General features: G+C 38.1%; 1 protein-coding gene across 1 annotated transcript in view; it reads left to right on the top strand.

Annotated features, from left to right (window-relative positions):
* SPAG6 (sperm associated antigen 6) overlaps nucleotides 1-12,273 on the top strand; it is a 39,399-nt gene extending 27,126 nt beyond the window's left edge. Inside the window, exons 6-11 of the mRNA XM_082499605.1 lie at nucleotides 488-661; nucleotides 3,110-3,262; nucleotides 5,194-5,385; nucleotides 6,563-6,679; nucleotides 9,453-9,598; nucleotides 11,798-12,273. Coding sequence (XP_082355731.1) covers nucleotides 488-661; nucleotides 3,110-3,262; nucleotides 5,194-5,385; nucleotides 6,563-6,679; nucleotides 9,453-9,598; nucleotides 11,798-11,864 — 849 coding nt within the window. The 3' untranslated portion in view covers nucleotides 11,865-12,273. The remainder of the gene's footprint in view (nucleotides 1-487; nucleotides 662-3,109; nucleotides 3,263-5,193; nucleotides 5,386-6,562; nucleotides 6,680-9,452; nucleotides 9,599-11,797) is intronic.
* Nucleotides 12,274-16,370: the final 4,097 nt, after the last annotated feature.

Genomic DNA, 16,370 nt, shown 5'->3' with positions numbered 1-16,370 from the left:
TGAATAGCTGTTGTCGAAGGTTTAATCACTAGAGTTTAATTGACAAAAAAATAGTTTCTTAATCTAATTATTTTTTCTGTCTTACCCTAACAGAAACAGAAGACAACATAAAAATGCCGCTTCAAACAAATAGATAAAAATTCTTTAATATAAGGTCTGACAGACCAAACATGCAAATAAAGATACTTTCTATAGATTTCAATAAATTTTAAATTATAGTTTTAAGTGGTATATATATGGTTTCTTTTTTAATACATAGCAAGCTTGAATGGGATAAAACAAAGGAGAAACTTTTATTCAGGAACCAGCGAATGTTCTGTGCCATTATATTCGTGCATGAATTGACTCAGTGAATTGTAAAATAGCTGTAATTGTTTTCCCTATCCTGCTTTGTTTTCCTTGATGCAATAGATTTTTGTGCACAGGAGGAGTGTGTGTTGTGGGATGTTTGTATACTATTGATTTTTTAACAATTTTTATTTACTAGCGTCAGGTGCTGTCAGCTCTAAGCCAAATAGCAAAGCATTCAGTGGATCTTGCAGAGTTGGTGGTTGAAGCAGAAATTTTCCCAGTTGTGCTCACATGCCTGAAGGACTCAGATGAATATGTCAAGAAAAATGGTGCAACTTTAATTAGAGAGATAGCAAAGCATACGCCTGAGGTAAAACCTTGAAAATGCAAATACAAGGTCATATCATTAGATTTTACACTTTAAATAAAATACAGGATTATTCTGTCATTTGCTTTTCGAAAGGGAGGGCAAATAGCTGTTTGGCATGTTCATTGGAAAAATATGGAAATGCTTGCTGATATTATGAGATGTGTATTGAATATGAATTGGGTTAGGAAACTGGGAATCATATAATGTATACCCAGCTACTTCATTCCATAAAATATCTGCGCAGAGAGGGAGTTTTAGGCTGACAGTATAGTCAGTCCTAGATATTAAAAATATCATGAGAAAAGCCTCACAGAAGTTATGATACCAGCTAATAAATGGCAAGATCATCCTATAACAATAATAGATGGTGTGTGTCTTTTTAAAAAATCGTCTGGAGTGCTGGGATGACATTTTAATTATTTTTTTCAATAACAATTAAGGTCAAAAATCCTCTTATTTATTATTAAACTGATAGTTTCTTTTTTAGCTGGAATTTGTAATTTGAGTCTCAGCATTTGCAGTGTTTTTGCCAATAATTGGTACAAGAAGGTGGGGATGCTTGGCAAAGTCAATACAAAATAAATAGGAAAACCAAATAATTATAACTAGGTTAATCTGTCAGTTCATAGAGATAATTAAAAGGCTCTAAATATGATTCTGGAATGAAATACAAGCAATGCCTTTGTGGAACACACTAACGCTGAGTGCAGCCATTTCAAAATCCTGATACTAGCTTAACAATTGACAAGTGTTTAAACATGAATATTGTGCTGTTTTGTCAACCTGCTGGTCTTTAAGCTGCTGGTGATTAAAAGTTGCAGTCTTGTCACATTTCCTGCATTCTCTTTGCACCTCATGAGTGATGCAATGCAATTCAACTTTATGAAAAAAGTGAAGAAATTATCATTCTCAAAGGGAGGCACTAGATTTGGAAGCCAGAGGCCAAACTCAGAAGACTGCAGGTTAAATCAGAAGAGCTGCTCGCACAGGATCCTCTATGCAAGGGGCATTGGCCGTTCTAGCAGCATTCCAAAGGAGCTGTAGGAAGTATCTGGGTGACTTCCAGTGGGAAGTCACAATCCACATTCGACTTTAGTGTGACAGAGATGTCTGTCCATCTCTGAGCAACTCTATTCGAGCAACGTGTGTTGCAGCAGAGACAGACTGGCAAACGATATTTCTAGAGGAGTTGGCTGTGTCAGTCATGTGAGCATTGTGGCTTTTGGATCTCAGCTCTCTATCTGCATTATGCAGTAAAATTCATGTGAAGGTCAGGGTCTGGGGGAGTTGCAGTGGGGCCTGAGGCTCACAGCACTAGGGAGGGTGTCTGTGCAAGAGCTCTGCGTACATGGCTATGCCCAGATGTAGGACTTGGTCATCACTGGCTGCAGTTCACAATCACGTGAACAGTTTTTCCTAAGTAATAACTTTACAGGTCATTTAGCTGTTTCATGAAAAAAGCAATCCCCTTTTACAGGCTCTAGGGTAAGTGGGTTTTATGTTTATCTAAATCAGCTGGATTGGAAATACAAATGCCTTGGGTTTGTTAATTTGATTTCAACTTTAAGAATGTGTTTCTTTTACTTTGGAATCTTTGGGACAAATGTGATACACCTAATGAGACAGAAGGAAATAATCATAATACGAAATTATTTTAATTTCTATGCATTGTTGTTATCATACATACACTACTGCTGTCCCTCAAGTGATGCGAGAAGTGATACCTTTTGGAAAGAAACGTGTTACATAGCTTGATGCACACAGCAAACGTCATAGGCTGTGGACATGATTATCGTTTATAAGCAAGGCTATATAATACTTTGGCATTCCAGGGCAAACTCCATTGCCAATCCAGTGCGTTCCCTGGACATTTCCCTCAGAATACCCTAACACAGCAGAATGGTGTCATCCAAGTCAGTTTTGTGCATCCATGACAGTTGTCTTTGGCTTCATGCCTCAGTAGGGGGATCCACAAAGGCTTTTATGCTGCAGAGGTTATCTAGAATGCAGGTGAGAGGAGGAGTGGGCCTTTCTCTCTGCCCTTGCACAGAACATATCATGTTGGCTTGGGAATGAGTGGGCACTAGTATGAAAGAATATCGGGCTCAGTAGGTGTGTCTTCAGGGGCATTCATGTATTAGGCTGTCATTTGCATGATTCTTTGGTGTGTACTAATGGAGTTGAGAATGTTTAATTCCATGCTATAAAGCATCAAGAATTCAGAGTCCTAATTTCCTTGCAGTAAAGTCAATCAAAAACAGAGTAGGAAAACAGCTTAATTCCTGAGAACTTCATGCTGCGGTTAGTGCCCAACAGCCTGTATGATATATCACTCTTATTCCAGCTTTATTTGTAAATCAGGAGCAATACATTTAAAGACTTTTCTAACGTAGTGCTTTATGCCTGTTGATACTTCACAATATCTAATCTCTTCCTTTATCTTTTCAGCTTTCACAGCTTATAGTAAATGCAGGTGGAGTTGCTGCTGTGATTGATTGTATTGGCAGCTGCAGAGGGACTGTCAGACTGCCTGGCATCATGATGCTTGGTTACGTAGCAGCTCATTCGGAGAACCTGTCAATGGCAGTGATTGTCTCCAAGGTTAGCTATCACTTTGTCGTCTTCCTATAATTCTTCAGTGGTATTCTGAGAAAGAGATACAAATTAACATAGGCAGAGAATGTATTTTGTGACAGAATTATATCCTTGGTGTTGATGAATGCACTTTCTCCCAATATTGCTGCTTGCTGTGGCTGAAATTATGTGGTAACCTGATCAAAGTGTGCCTTTATGAAGTTGAGCCTTTTATAAAATGTCCTGGATTAGTTTGTGAACATCCATTGGTATTACAGTATGTGATTTTTCTGTGTCGCAGTTGCACAGGTACAGAAGATAAGTCAGTGAATTTCTATGGTCTGTTTCCTCTTAAAATGAATATTTGTGGCTACATCAAAACCCTTTCTGAAAAAAGAATGTTTAATGGCACATTCTCCATTACACTACTATGACTCTGCTAGTACTGCTAGAGTAGTCTGGCAACAGAAATCTTCAGACTTTAAAAGACCTCGGTTCCTAATGTAGTATGTTTTGATTCAGTTGTGCAAGTGACATTTCAAATGAGATAAGCTATACATTTTCAGGTTTAAATAAATTGTGCTGGGCAATGATACAGAGAGGAGAGAATTTGCAATATTCACAATAGGTGAAATTAGTGCCTGACATAATATTCTGATGTGAATAATACTAACTAATGATGGGAGGAAGAAAGTAATTTCACTGAGCATTGTTGGCCCGTTTTCACACTAATTTAAAATATGCTGTATGAGTGGAAACAATGAAACAATAAAAACAGAGGAACAGAAATGTCTTCTAGTAGGAATAAAAATTAAAAAATGGAAACTGCTACAACTTAATATCATTAAGTATGCAGGGAAGGTTAGAGTGATCAAAAAAATCTCTTCTGCATTTGAAAATTAAAGAAATAGACACTTTTTCTTTTCCTTCTTTGGAGGCTCTTCTTCTCTGGATGCATCTCTGTCTCTCCACTTTTAGGGATGCCTAGAGCAAATATGCTCTTGCTGTTCAGTGCTTGATGTTAAGTTGGATGAATCTAGAATTAAGTTCATGTGAAAGCACCTAAGTGATAAATTTTTGAAGAGTAATAATGGTTGCTACCATAACTGAATGGGAGCACAGTGAGAGATTTTGTAGGGATTTGTGCAAACTCTCAAGAAATTAAATATTTTAAAGAATGATCTACAAAATAAACCCAAATAAACCCAAACCCCATATTAAATAAAAAGTTGCTTCTGGGAAGACTAAGCTTGTGGAATGGTACATAGTGCTGAGGACATGGCTTGATAAACTGGAACCATTTGAAAGAAATGCACTGTGGCATAATCACATGCAGTTACACAACTACAATGTTATGATGTAAAGTGATAGCTCCATTCTGCAGTACTGTATCCTGGAAAGGATGAATTTTGAAAAAATGATTTTTGGGGTCATACTGGGCAAACACTTCATGGTGGTCTTCTGCTGCAGTGCAGTGGCAAGAAAAAAGATAACTCATTCCTTTGCAGTATTAAAGAGTGGAAGATGAAGCATTACTGGAAAAGAGAAGTTAATCCATTTATAGTGCATATAGTTTTGTTGTCTGTATGTGAAAAAAATCTTGAAAAACCCCCAAAGAGTACGCGGAAAAGACTAAAAAATGATCCATGGCATGGAGAAAAAGGTTTTCTAGTTAGAGGTTTGGTAGCCTTGCCTTACCTAAATTCGCATGAAATGATTCCTATTGAAGTATCCTTCATTGAATCTGTTTCTCTCATTCTTTAACTAGATTTATTAAGATTTATTCAAACTTCTTGCTAGTCATGATGTAAAAATATGACACCACTAGCATTCGTTCTCTTATAGCTTATTTTAGAAGAGTGTAAATAGAGAAATATTTTCTAACAATCTATATCAGTTTCAAGTTGTCCTTCCCTGGTGTAGATTTGTAAAGGTTGTGCTTTTGATTAATGCTATAGGGAATACCACCACTGTGTGCCTGTTTGATAGAAGAACATGAAGATCATATTAAGGCAGCAGCTGCTTGGGCCTTGGGACAGGTTGGAAGACATACTCCTGAGCATGCACGTGCTGTTGCAGTAGCAAATGTGCTACCCATGCTCCTTGCTATGTATATGGACACACGCAGTTCAGAAGATCTTCAAATGAAAGCAAGTATATTTGTAGTATCTGCAGTATGATATATTTATTGTAATGGACAGGTATAAGTGCTTAAAAACTACTAAACGGTATGTGCTTTTATTGATGCTCATCGAGTCACAGATTTCCTGGGTGTAGGCTGTTCGAAGGCTGTATGTAATTTATTAGGACTGGCTGGTCCTAATGGGTGTGCATATGGTACAGCCACAGCAGTCTAGTCCCTTATTTTCTTCTGAGTTTAGATCAGAGTTGCATACACCCATAAATATGTATCTTCTCGTGAGTGACTAATTTCTAATTATCTATTTTATTTTTTTTTAAGTATAAACTCTTGTACAAAATATTATAGTCCTTCTAGTAGATTTGCTTACATTTTTATTATTATAATAAAACTGTAACAAATACCCAAAGCTCTGCAAATATGCAACTGTTCATGTTTAGGGCCTTCCTTGTGTGGGAGCTAGTAGAGTTGCAGTTTGGTAAAGTGTATTTTTGAGCGACAGTAAGTGAGCCAACTGAAGAACATAATATAACAGGATATGGTCTCCCATGTTGCACTATGCTTCTGTATATTCCACTGAAGTGTAACGTTCCAGATCTATAAAATAACTTTTGTATAGTCATTTTCAGTGGTCACCAAAATACCAAGGCCAAATTAGCTGTACCTGTAATCCTATCCAAGAAGGTCATTACTGCTTGTAGCAGTCAACATGGACTCTGTTTTCAGAAACTAAGCACTGATGTGCAACTGTTTCTCTTTCCCTCCCTGCCTGGATGGTAGTGCACTTTGCTATCCCAGACCAGCAGAATCTCCTAGTAAGCCACTTCTAAAATACAATCTTTTAAAATGTGTTTTGATTTAGCTTTCTTATTATATTACAGTACTTCAATTTACTTAAAGGGTCTATTCCTGCTTCCATTGTAGTCAAAGGAAAATTGCCATTACTTTGACCGTAGATAATGTAATAATAATATGATGTACTGTAGGTTTGGAGGTTTAATAAGTCTAAGTAGAAAATTGATTCTTCATTAAATGACCTGATAGATATAATAATCTCTATTCAGAAAATGGTCTTTCAGAATTCTGATAAGTTGTCTTTTTTGATCAGACTTCAGTGATACATAACATGAATTCTTGTTGTTTTCATTTATGTCTTACTAGAGAAATTTTATTTTTCATTTCAATAGACTAAAAAAGCCTTAAAGAATATCCTTCAGAAATGCACGTATCTTCCAGCACTTGAACCATTGCTGCATGATGCCCCTCCCAATATTATGAAACATATTGTTGGGCAGTTTAGTAAGGTAAGAAAAGGCTCTTTGTGATGAGTAATATGTTAATTGTTTTCCATTTAGCAAGGAAGCTATCTTTCCAAAGATGAAGTCTCTCTAAAGGTCTCAGTTGTTTTCTCAGGATCCTCAGGCATTCCCTGCAGAAGCAGTTTGGAGCATCCCATTCTTTTGCCTGATAAAGGTGGATACTGTTTCATCTGGAACCTGCCATAATTCATCCTAAGACTAGGAAAACAGTTGCTTATAAGCAAGGTGGTTTTTTTCTTCCTTGCCTCTTGAGATTAAGTGGAATATTAACTCGTGCAAATATTTTCACTGAGCCAATGTACCACATAAATCCCAGTCACATCTGTTTTAGATAAAGTACAAGCTGTCTGTACACGAGTGACTTAAGTCAGGTATTTTACAATAGTTTAAAGGCTTCACCACTTTTATCCTCACTAATTTTCAGTCTCAATTAAGTAAGTGCAAAAATCCTAAATCTTTTCTCATCCCTTTCAAAATTTGAAACTGTTGTTAATTACATTGTTGATTTGAGCGCAGCATGTAAAAAGTGATACAATTTAATCAAAACATTTCAAATTATTTGAATAATTGCTAACTATTCAGGAGATTTCCAGTGTCTGTAATGTTCACCAGCTGTTTGGAATCCTACTCAACTATAGACTATGTTTTGTGCAATACTCTTCAGTGTACTCTGATAGCAGGGGGTACCAGGCTCTCTTGGTGAGATGTTCTTTCTGGAAATGGCCAAGTAAAACACTCTTGGCATTCAGTTCTGATTATCACAGATCTGGAAGCACTACTGTTTGTAGTGCAGATTCCTGATTACATTGCCACACTTAGGTTAGTCCTGTCTTCTTGCTGAGTCAGTACAAAGATTGGAGATTTGCACAGAATCCGGTGCCTTTTTCTTCTGTATGCTGACTGGAGCTATTAATGAGCTGAGTGCATACTAATTGGTTACCCAGTGTATAGATTTGAATGTTGTTTGCTGTTGAAATGGTTTTGTACCCTTCATACCAACTGATCTTTTCTTTTGTTTTGGTTTTCTTCTTCTCCTGCATTGTATGAAATGAACTATACTTGTCTGGCATGTGCTCTTCTGAAATATACATTTAAAATTAAGTTCTCTGCAATAAAAGCATTTCTCTCTCCTGTACCATAGGTTGGGAATTTCCTATTCTTAGACCTGTGGCGTATTACTTCTGTGGGCTTATTTATAGCACAGTAAAAGCCTTATTTCTGAGCTGTGCTTCAGAGTAGGATGCTATCCGTTCTTGGTGCTGGACTGTGTCATTTTAGCATTATCGTTTTCAGGGTCTGTGCAATTCTGTGCTGTCTCAGTTTGGATGGGGGGAAGGGACTGTGTCTCAGAGGTGATGTCTGTCATTAAAGCCTCTTCCAAGAGAGTTTTCTGCTGTCTTATCCAGCCTGGGAGTCACAGTGCGGAGGAGGAAGGCAGGGAAAGGGCCGTATCCTGTCTCCTTGCTAGTTCCTACTTGGCATTTCTTGTTGTGGGAGATACATGGAAACAGCTATCTTTTCAGTTCCCACAACGAAATGATCACAGTTGTTCCTGACACTTCTATGGAGTATATAATAGGGAGAAGTCTCTATGCTGCCCTGTTTATTCTTTACCTGTCTGTTGATTTTGTACAGCCTAGAGGGACCACAGAAATGAAAGCTGTTTGCCTATATGCATGGCAGAAATCTCACCCTTCTTTTCCTTCATCCTTTTAGGCAATCCCTTCTTCCTTCGAGGCTCTTGTTTTACACTGAGATATAATTAAATTTATGGCTTGATTTGTCTGACCAATATGAAGGCTTACAAAATGATTTTGCCCCCATAGTATGTAACTCTCAGAGTTGGTATTAAACCCGTCTGGTTTTGTTGTAGATGCAGCTGACGTCTTGCATTTTCTCTCTCTCCCCACCCCCTCCCCCCGCCCCCCTTTTTTTTTTTTTTAAATATTACTGCAGCCCTGTGGGCCTATGGACTACATGCTGTCATTCTCCCTCGCCTGGCCCAGCCCCCACCTCCCTCCCTCCCGTCCTCTGGACAGAGCTGCATATTGGGATCACTCAGGGAGCACAGAATGCATTGTCTGATCATTTCTGCTTCTCATCCCCTTTGGCTGCAGAAACTTCACATTTTTGCTTTGTGTGTGTGTGTTTGTATTTGTTAAAGGCTTCCATGGCTACACAGTGTGTTGTAGGATTTTAATATCTAGGAATTTAATAGTAGCATGTAATGCTTCAAGGCTGCATTGTTCACTTGCAACAATTCTCAGTATTGTTTTCATGCACTAATCTATACTAGATCATTATAATGATATAAAATTCTGCTCTACAATTAAACTGTGGGAATTGACATAAAAGACCTGAATAACTTGGTTTAAGTGGAACAGATGCTGTTGTTTTTCCATGTTAGTGTTCTGTTTTTATTGTCTATTTAATCTCCACAATCTTATTGTCTCCATAGAAATAATTCAAGAAATATTATTTACAAAAAGATAAATATTAAATTCATTATTTTTATATATGTTATGTATTAAAGTACATGTTAAATTATGTTATAATCATAAAGGGCTGGTTTCTGATTTTTTTCCTGTACTACTGGGTATTAAAATACAGTAGTCATTACAGATGTTGTACCTCTGATGTTCCATTTTATCTGTCCTCTGAATTAAAAACAGATAAGCAATATTTGAACCTAGTAGCATAGAGGTTCCTTTAAAAGAAAATATACTTTTTTTTTGTAAATGTACTTTTCTGTGCGTAGGTGTTACCACATGACAGTAAAGCTCGTCGTCTCTTTGTAACAACTGGTGGACTTAAAAAGGTTCAAGAAATAAAAGCCGAACCCGGGTCACTTCTTCAGGAATATATCAACACTATTAACAATTGCTATCCAGAGGAAATAGTAAGGTAGGGAAAATGAAATTTAGAAAATTCATACTTATAACATTGTTAGATGTTTTTCATAGGAACAACACAAAGCAAGGATTTAAAATATTAATTTAACTTCTACATAAATTTTGTTTTTAATAAAACAGCATAACTTTGGTTACCTGCCCCAGTGGTAACACAACCGCTAGGCACTAGACACACTTTTGAACACTTTCACTTTTGTGGTTGTTTTTGGAATCTAATTTCTCTGCCTGTAAACTAAGCCCAAATAATCAGGCTCTTGCAGGAAACTGGGAAGAAAAGTCAGTCCTGCACTGCCCATAGAGACTCTGAGGCTTCAGCACAGCCGCTCTCGTATTAATGAATGTCTGTGGGAAGTTTAGTTTATCTTGGTAACTTATTTATGGATTACTCAGGCTCCAAAATACAGGTATTGGTGAATCTTTTGTTGCATCCTTGACTTCCCTAAGAGCCTGTCTGAACTAGTGTATTCAGAGGCTCCTTTGAAACTTCCTCTGATGTACAGAGGGTCCAGAGGCTCTCCTGCACAGTTGCTCTGCCCACAGCTGCCCTTCCTCCCCCAGCATCATCATGAGGCTTAAGTGTTATATAAAAGGACCATACACCAGCTGTCTGCACCAAGTTGAACTTTGCCCTTAATGAATACAGAAACACTATTAAATAGCTTACAGTCAAAATGTCACCATCCTAAATTGTAATAATGAGAGAAATGCCCTCCTAGATTCTAGATATCCATTTACCAGTCCTTCACTCCATCAACACATCAAAAGGGTGTTGTACTCGTGCACTCCCTCTACAGGCTCTGAAAATCTGCATCATCAATTTTAATTATAGCAACAGAGTTCTTCAGCTAATAGTAGCTACAAACTAAGTCACGCAAAATGAAGCCCTGCTTGTCTCCGCAAGGAAAAGCCACTGGCTGTCAAATGGATAAAAGCAAAATCATAAAGACACTTTATTCTACAGTGAATACTTAAGAGGGAAAGAGGACATTTGCTTACGCTTTTCTGGATATAATTAATGTTTCTTTGTTACAGCTATTTTTTTTTCCTTGTAAATGAAACAAGGTTAGTCATGTAGGCTGGGATGTAATAAAGAAAAGGGCCCCTTCGAGCATCTCCTGCTTGCCTCTTTGTGCTACTGCCTGATGTTGGTTGTGCTGCCTGAGGCACAGCTGCTATAATAGACTCCAGCTCTGGGTTTGTCCTGGAGACCTGTTATTTTAGGCTGTTTGTAGACTGAATATAACAATGCATTGAAAAGTTAGCTTTACAGTCAAAGAACTAACATGAGTTTTAAGAAGAGTTACATTATGCAGAAACCATCCAAAAAATGAAAATCAACAAGATAAATGGATCTTCCTTCAGTGTGAAAACATTGGGGATTTCTACTTGAATACATTTTAGGCATGCATTACATGGAAGTGTGTTTCTCTCTCTTTATAGTTAAAGCTTCCGGGGCTCAGAGGTGACGGTTTACATGTGTGCAAAACCAGAAATGTACTGAGTTATATGTTTTTAGAATAACGCAGAAATAAATTTCAGATACTTCTAAACTTGAAAACAAGAACTAAATGCAGCTTTGGTGATGCTTGCATATTGGACGGAAAACCAACTGAATGACAGCAGGACAATAATGGCACCATAGAGTCCTACTCTAATGAAAACCTATTGGATAATCTCCGTCCTTGAGTTGGCATTAGAGACAGAAGGTCATTGTGATAAATTTTTTTGTTCAAAATCAATGTCTCTTGCATTGATGTAGACTTCACATTAGCTTTGGGGTGTGTGCTTATGTTTGACGAACAGCAGTAGACTATTGTCGTCTGGCAGCCTATGGTTCTGTGTAAACTCATGCTTTTTTATTAAAGGCCATAATTTCCAAAGAAGTTAACGTCTACATTTCTCAGTAAAGACAATGCTTATGGCTGCTGAACCTATCTAAAAACTAGCCACTTATCTACATGCCCTAAAAGAAGCTAAACATATTTTTGAAAATCTGACTTCCCAGTGTAAATGATAACGTAAGTTGAAAAGCAGGCACTTAAAACATTGTAGAGGAATAACTGTAGAATTCCTTGACTGGTGTTTAATGCTAGGATTTTTTCCTGATCGATAGAAATATGAATAGTGTTTCATTACTGAGCATAGAACATGCCTTGTAGTCTAATGCACAAACAAAATGTTTCTTTTTCAGGTATTACTCCCCTGGATATTCTGAGATACTTCTGGAAAGGGTGGAAAATTACCATCCAGTTATATAAACTTCAATTTTTTATTAGAGCTGTATTTCACATTTATGCCTTTATGACTGTAATACAAATACAGCTGTTGAAACTCTTGTTTGATGCTGGAGTCTCCTTCTACTGTGCGAACTACTGAAAGAGCTCAGTAATTCCAGCAAGCTATATTTTGTTCTCTATAAACTTGTTTGTTGCTAAGTTTTTATTCCTTTTTGTTTTTCTCTAACATTACTACTAGCTATTGCAGCATATATGAATGGAATTTCATGCAGGGGTGATGATTTATCACAGAAGCTGTTTTAGAATCAGTCATTTCCTTTTCCTTCCACAAGAAAGCTTTGTTATTATCTCATTCAAATTTTAGCCTTCTCAGTACTGTAACCATTTTCCCCTTTTGCCTTTGCATATTGTTTAGAACTTCCCAAGCTTGAGGAGGGGGGAAGAAGCTAGCCTCTGTGCTTTTTCTAATTATGGAATCCATTCTGCACTGAGATGTCTCCTACTGATGCCTTTCAGAAAGTAAAGTGATCTGATTTTGCATCTCCAAAGATGTTAGTAGCTGCTAAATAAAGAAATAATCAGATGTGGTGATGATAAAAGGGCTGAATTCTGCATGATGTGATACTGTGGTGGTCCTGGCATGGTCAATAATCACAGAGTGAACTTAGAACTTCCATGGGCACAAAGGGAAAGGACCCTGGGAGGTTCGGCTCCATTTGGGTTAGCAGCAAATATGTGTGGCTCAGAAGAGAGAATTGCTTGGCTGCAGGAACACTGTTAGCAAAGTTCTGAGCACATTCAGAGAAAACCCGAGGACACTTGAGTCCCACTGATTTGAGGCATGGGACTAAGGCTGCTCAGTACTTATTCTTCAAGAGCTGAAATTGCTGCAGAATTGAGTTGGAACACACTTGGAACTTAGTCTTGAAGTTGCAGATCACATCGATGTGGCGGTTATTGGCGGTATGAGCTATTGCCTGTCTGTAGAACATCCTAAAAATATTTTTGCCTTCTAATGTAAAGTGAAAAGACTTCTACATTCTGCTTACTCCTTTGGTGTACTGTTGCAGCAGGGAGCAGCATACAACCCTTTAGTATTCCCTAATATGTAACTGTCATTTACCATTTTTTGTTCTTCTAACCAACCATTTTTCTTTTCCTTGTATGCAGCAGGTTTTTTTTTTTTTTTTTTTTTTTTTTTTCCCAAAGAGTAATAAACAGTGTTTCTGGAACAGGATGTTGAAATACTGGCAGCCACAAGGAAAGACAATATTTGAAAACCCCTGCAGGAGAGAAACTTGTCTACTTTCTTAAACATATTAACTGAATGAGTTTATAAAACAGGGATAATCTCTTCTATTACTCGTAAAACAGGAGCAAAGACTTATTGCAGTTGGAAATGATTTAGAGTGGCTTTTCGCTGCCAAATTCCCAAAGACTATTTGCTTTTGTTCTTGTCAGCATATTTTTCAACAGTTCACAAAAACGTTGATGGGCTATCTTGTGTTAAGGTTTAATTCCACAGAGGGTTGTGCTCCCACTGTGAGGTACTGGTGCTCCCAGACTCTGCTCTTCAGGAGGAGCAGGGGATGCACAGTACCTTGCTGTACAGAGCCTAACTGAGATGGAAACTGTTGGTGTCTTGAATGCTGGTATAGAAGACACACCAGCTGGGTTCTTTCCTTAGCCCACATCAGAGTGAAAAGTCTTGGAACTGACTAGCTTCTACCAAATGCCTTTTTGGTTTTGGTGTTTATATTCTGACATTATTAATGCTAGGACACTAGTGGAAAAACATCAGGTCTATTAAAAAGATTGTTGTAATACTCAGTAATCTTCTCACAGGCGTTATGGATATTTAAAAATCAAATCTTGTACAGTCTCTAAAAGAAAATGTAATGGAAGGGCTTCCAGATGATCTTGAAGGGTCTGAAGCCTTTATTTTCCCTAACGGAACAGAAATGGAGCAGAGGGCTGAATGCAGTTGCAGTGCAGATGAGAGGCAGGGTAGGCATGGAGCTGCATACCCATAGCTGCATCATGTGCTTGGGAGCACACCCACACCACACAATGCTGATGTATATGTTTTGTGCGGAGAGAGCAAAGAGGCTTCAGTCCCCTGACAAATGTGCTCCTGCTGTGTCACACTGTGCTACACTGTAAGGATTCCACAGGGTTAAATTTCAATGCCTAAACAATTTGTTCACAGTCTTTTCACAGTCTTTTTCTGATTCCTGACAAAGGAAATGATTGCATAAGGCAAACCTTCAAAGCGATCTGATTGTGCAGGGCACAATCTAAATCAGACCTAGCATAAATACATCTTTACACCAGCTAGGCAGTTCTGTCCTAGGCCAGTGGCTGTTTGGCCTCTTGTCACAGGACTCTCCTGGACGATGCTACATCCCACTGGGCAAAGTCCTCTCCCACATACTTTGAGACCCCCTCAGCTCTCCTTTGCTGGCAGGCTGCTTCCCTGCATTGTACATACACCTTGTGAGTGAGGCTTCCCTGGAGGTACGTGTCTGCACAAGGCAGATCTAGCCCTTTACAGCAGAATTATTGCTAATTTGTATTTTAGGCTTACATTACTAGGGCAAGAGTTGCTTTTTACCTGTAGTGTTTCACAAGCTCTGATGTGCAGAGCCCTCATTTGGCTTAAGGGCTTAAGTCATCATCTAAAACTATATTAATGTTTGTAATTGCTACTCTGTCAGGCTTCAAGAGTGTATCATTTGTCTCAGTTTCATAGAATAAAATGTAGATTTGCATTTTAATCCATTGTGTAAATGCTGTTTTCATGCTAGTTTGTGACCGTGATGCTAGAGAAGATGAAGAACAGGCTCATTTTGCAGCTTGAGCCCAACACCACCTTTGGATGTTTGTCTCAGCTTACCACTCAACAGTGCCTACTTCTGAGCTTAGGACATACAAGCATTTCAAGTAAGAGTCCCTCTCACAGAGGTGGCTTATTAAGACACACAAAGAAAATTAAGCCAGTGCTTTGGCAGAATAAATGTAAGTGGAGACAGCCCTTAAATCATTTTGCCAGTTCCTTTGACTGCAGCATTGGGACTTTTCAACCAAAGTTCTTAAAGATCTTCTCTGAGGGCCCGAGCCCGATTTTTTGTCAGCATGTCAACATTACCACAGCTATTATTACATCTACAGATGTAAACCAGAGACTTGAAAGAACATGTGGATGTGTAAAACTTTACCATATTTCATTCAGTAGATGGATTAACCGCCCTACAAAAGCTCCATTCTTTATCTGAATGACTGGAAACCAAGAGGATCTAAAAAGGGGAAATTCAAGGAGTTCAACTCTTGTGCATATAATATGTTCTGCATTTCCAGAGGGATTTACCAAGGGATTGCTTTGTCTCATCTGAAGTGATCAATCTGCTGGAGTTCTGCATCTTAACAAATGAACAAAATGTTGAAGGAGCTGAATGGAACTGGTGAAGGAAGAAATGAATCTCATTTTGTGAAGTAAAGCGTAAAGTTACTGTAATTAGGAAGTGGTTGGAGTAGATCCTCAGCGTTCTTGATTTGGTCTAGGAGGTTGTGAATTTGCTTGGGCAAAAGGGAGTTTTAAGGCATGGAGGATGCCATGGGATAGCCTTCAGCTTCTGGTGTAAATTGGAGTCCTCTGATTTCTGGGCATTAGGGGTAGCTGACTATTGTCCCTTCAGGTGAGGAATCTGTGAAACCATGCTTGCCTCACTATCTTCCTTAATGGCTGCTTGGTGTCCAGTATCTTGGTTGTTTTAGAGTTTTAGATCTCACTATGTGACCAGGGTAGAAAGGAAATATGGAGAAGCGCTAGACTGCAAAGCCAGCGGTTGCACTTCTTGCACTGACATACGATTACTTTTATGGTCTTGGATAATTATTACAAATCCCTATGTATCATCATCGTCAGCTTGGAAGTATCTGTTCTACTCCTTTGTTAGCTTGCAGAAGCGCAAGAAGTATAAGCAAGAGCCTCTCTGCATACCATTCCCTGGCATCAACTATAAACATAGGTCTTACCACTCGGAGAGCGAACAGTGTCTGTACAATGTGCTGTTAATTTCAGTAGTTAGAAGAGGCCCAGCTAAAAAGTAAAGTTACTGAACAAAATGGGTCCTATTTTACCTCAAACCAGGACAGAAAATTAAATTCATATGAGAGGTAGATGCAGCAGAACTTAAGTTCTTTATAACTAATACCATATTCAGAAAGGAATATTGTTCAAGAACCTACAAAAAATTACCTAAGAAATCTTTGAGATGCTGATTTTTAGAATGAGTTGAACTAAAAGCTGGTGGATTTTGTGAGTTTCCTCATCTGACACAATTTGAAGGGATCTTGGAGAAACAGCAAATTACAATGTCTCTCATGACTACACTAAAACTATTGATGTCATTTTTGTATAATACTTAACTGTTAATATTGATGCTACTATGCTGTATTCTGCAGTCAGCTCTATAATTTAGCAAGTGAAAATACTAATTACATTATTACCACTGTACTGTATTTCTA

Source organism: Vanellus vanellus (genome assembly GCF_965231255.1).
Source record: "Vanellus vanellus genome assembly, chromosome: 2".
Lineage (NCBI taxonomy): Eukaryota > Metazoa > Chordata > Aves > Charadriiformes > Charadriidae > Vanellus > Vanellus vanellus.
Note: the sequence above shows the minus strand (reverse complement) of the source record. Positions and strands in the feature narration are given on the sequence as shown.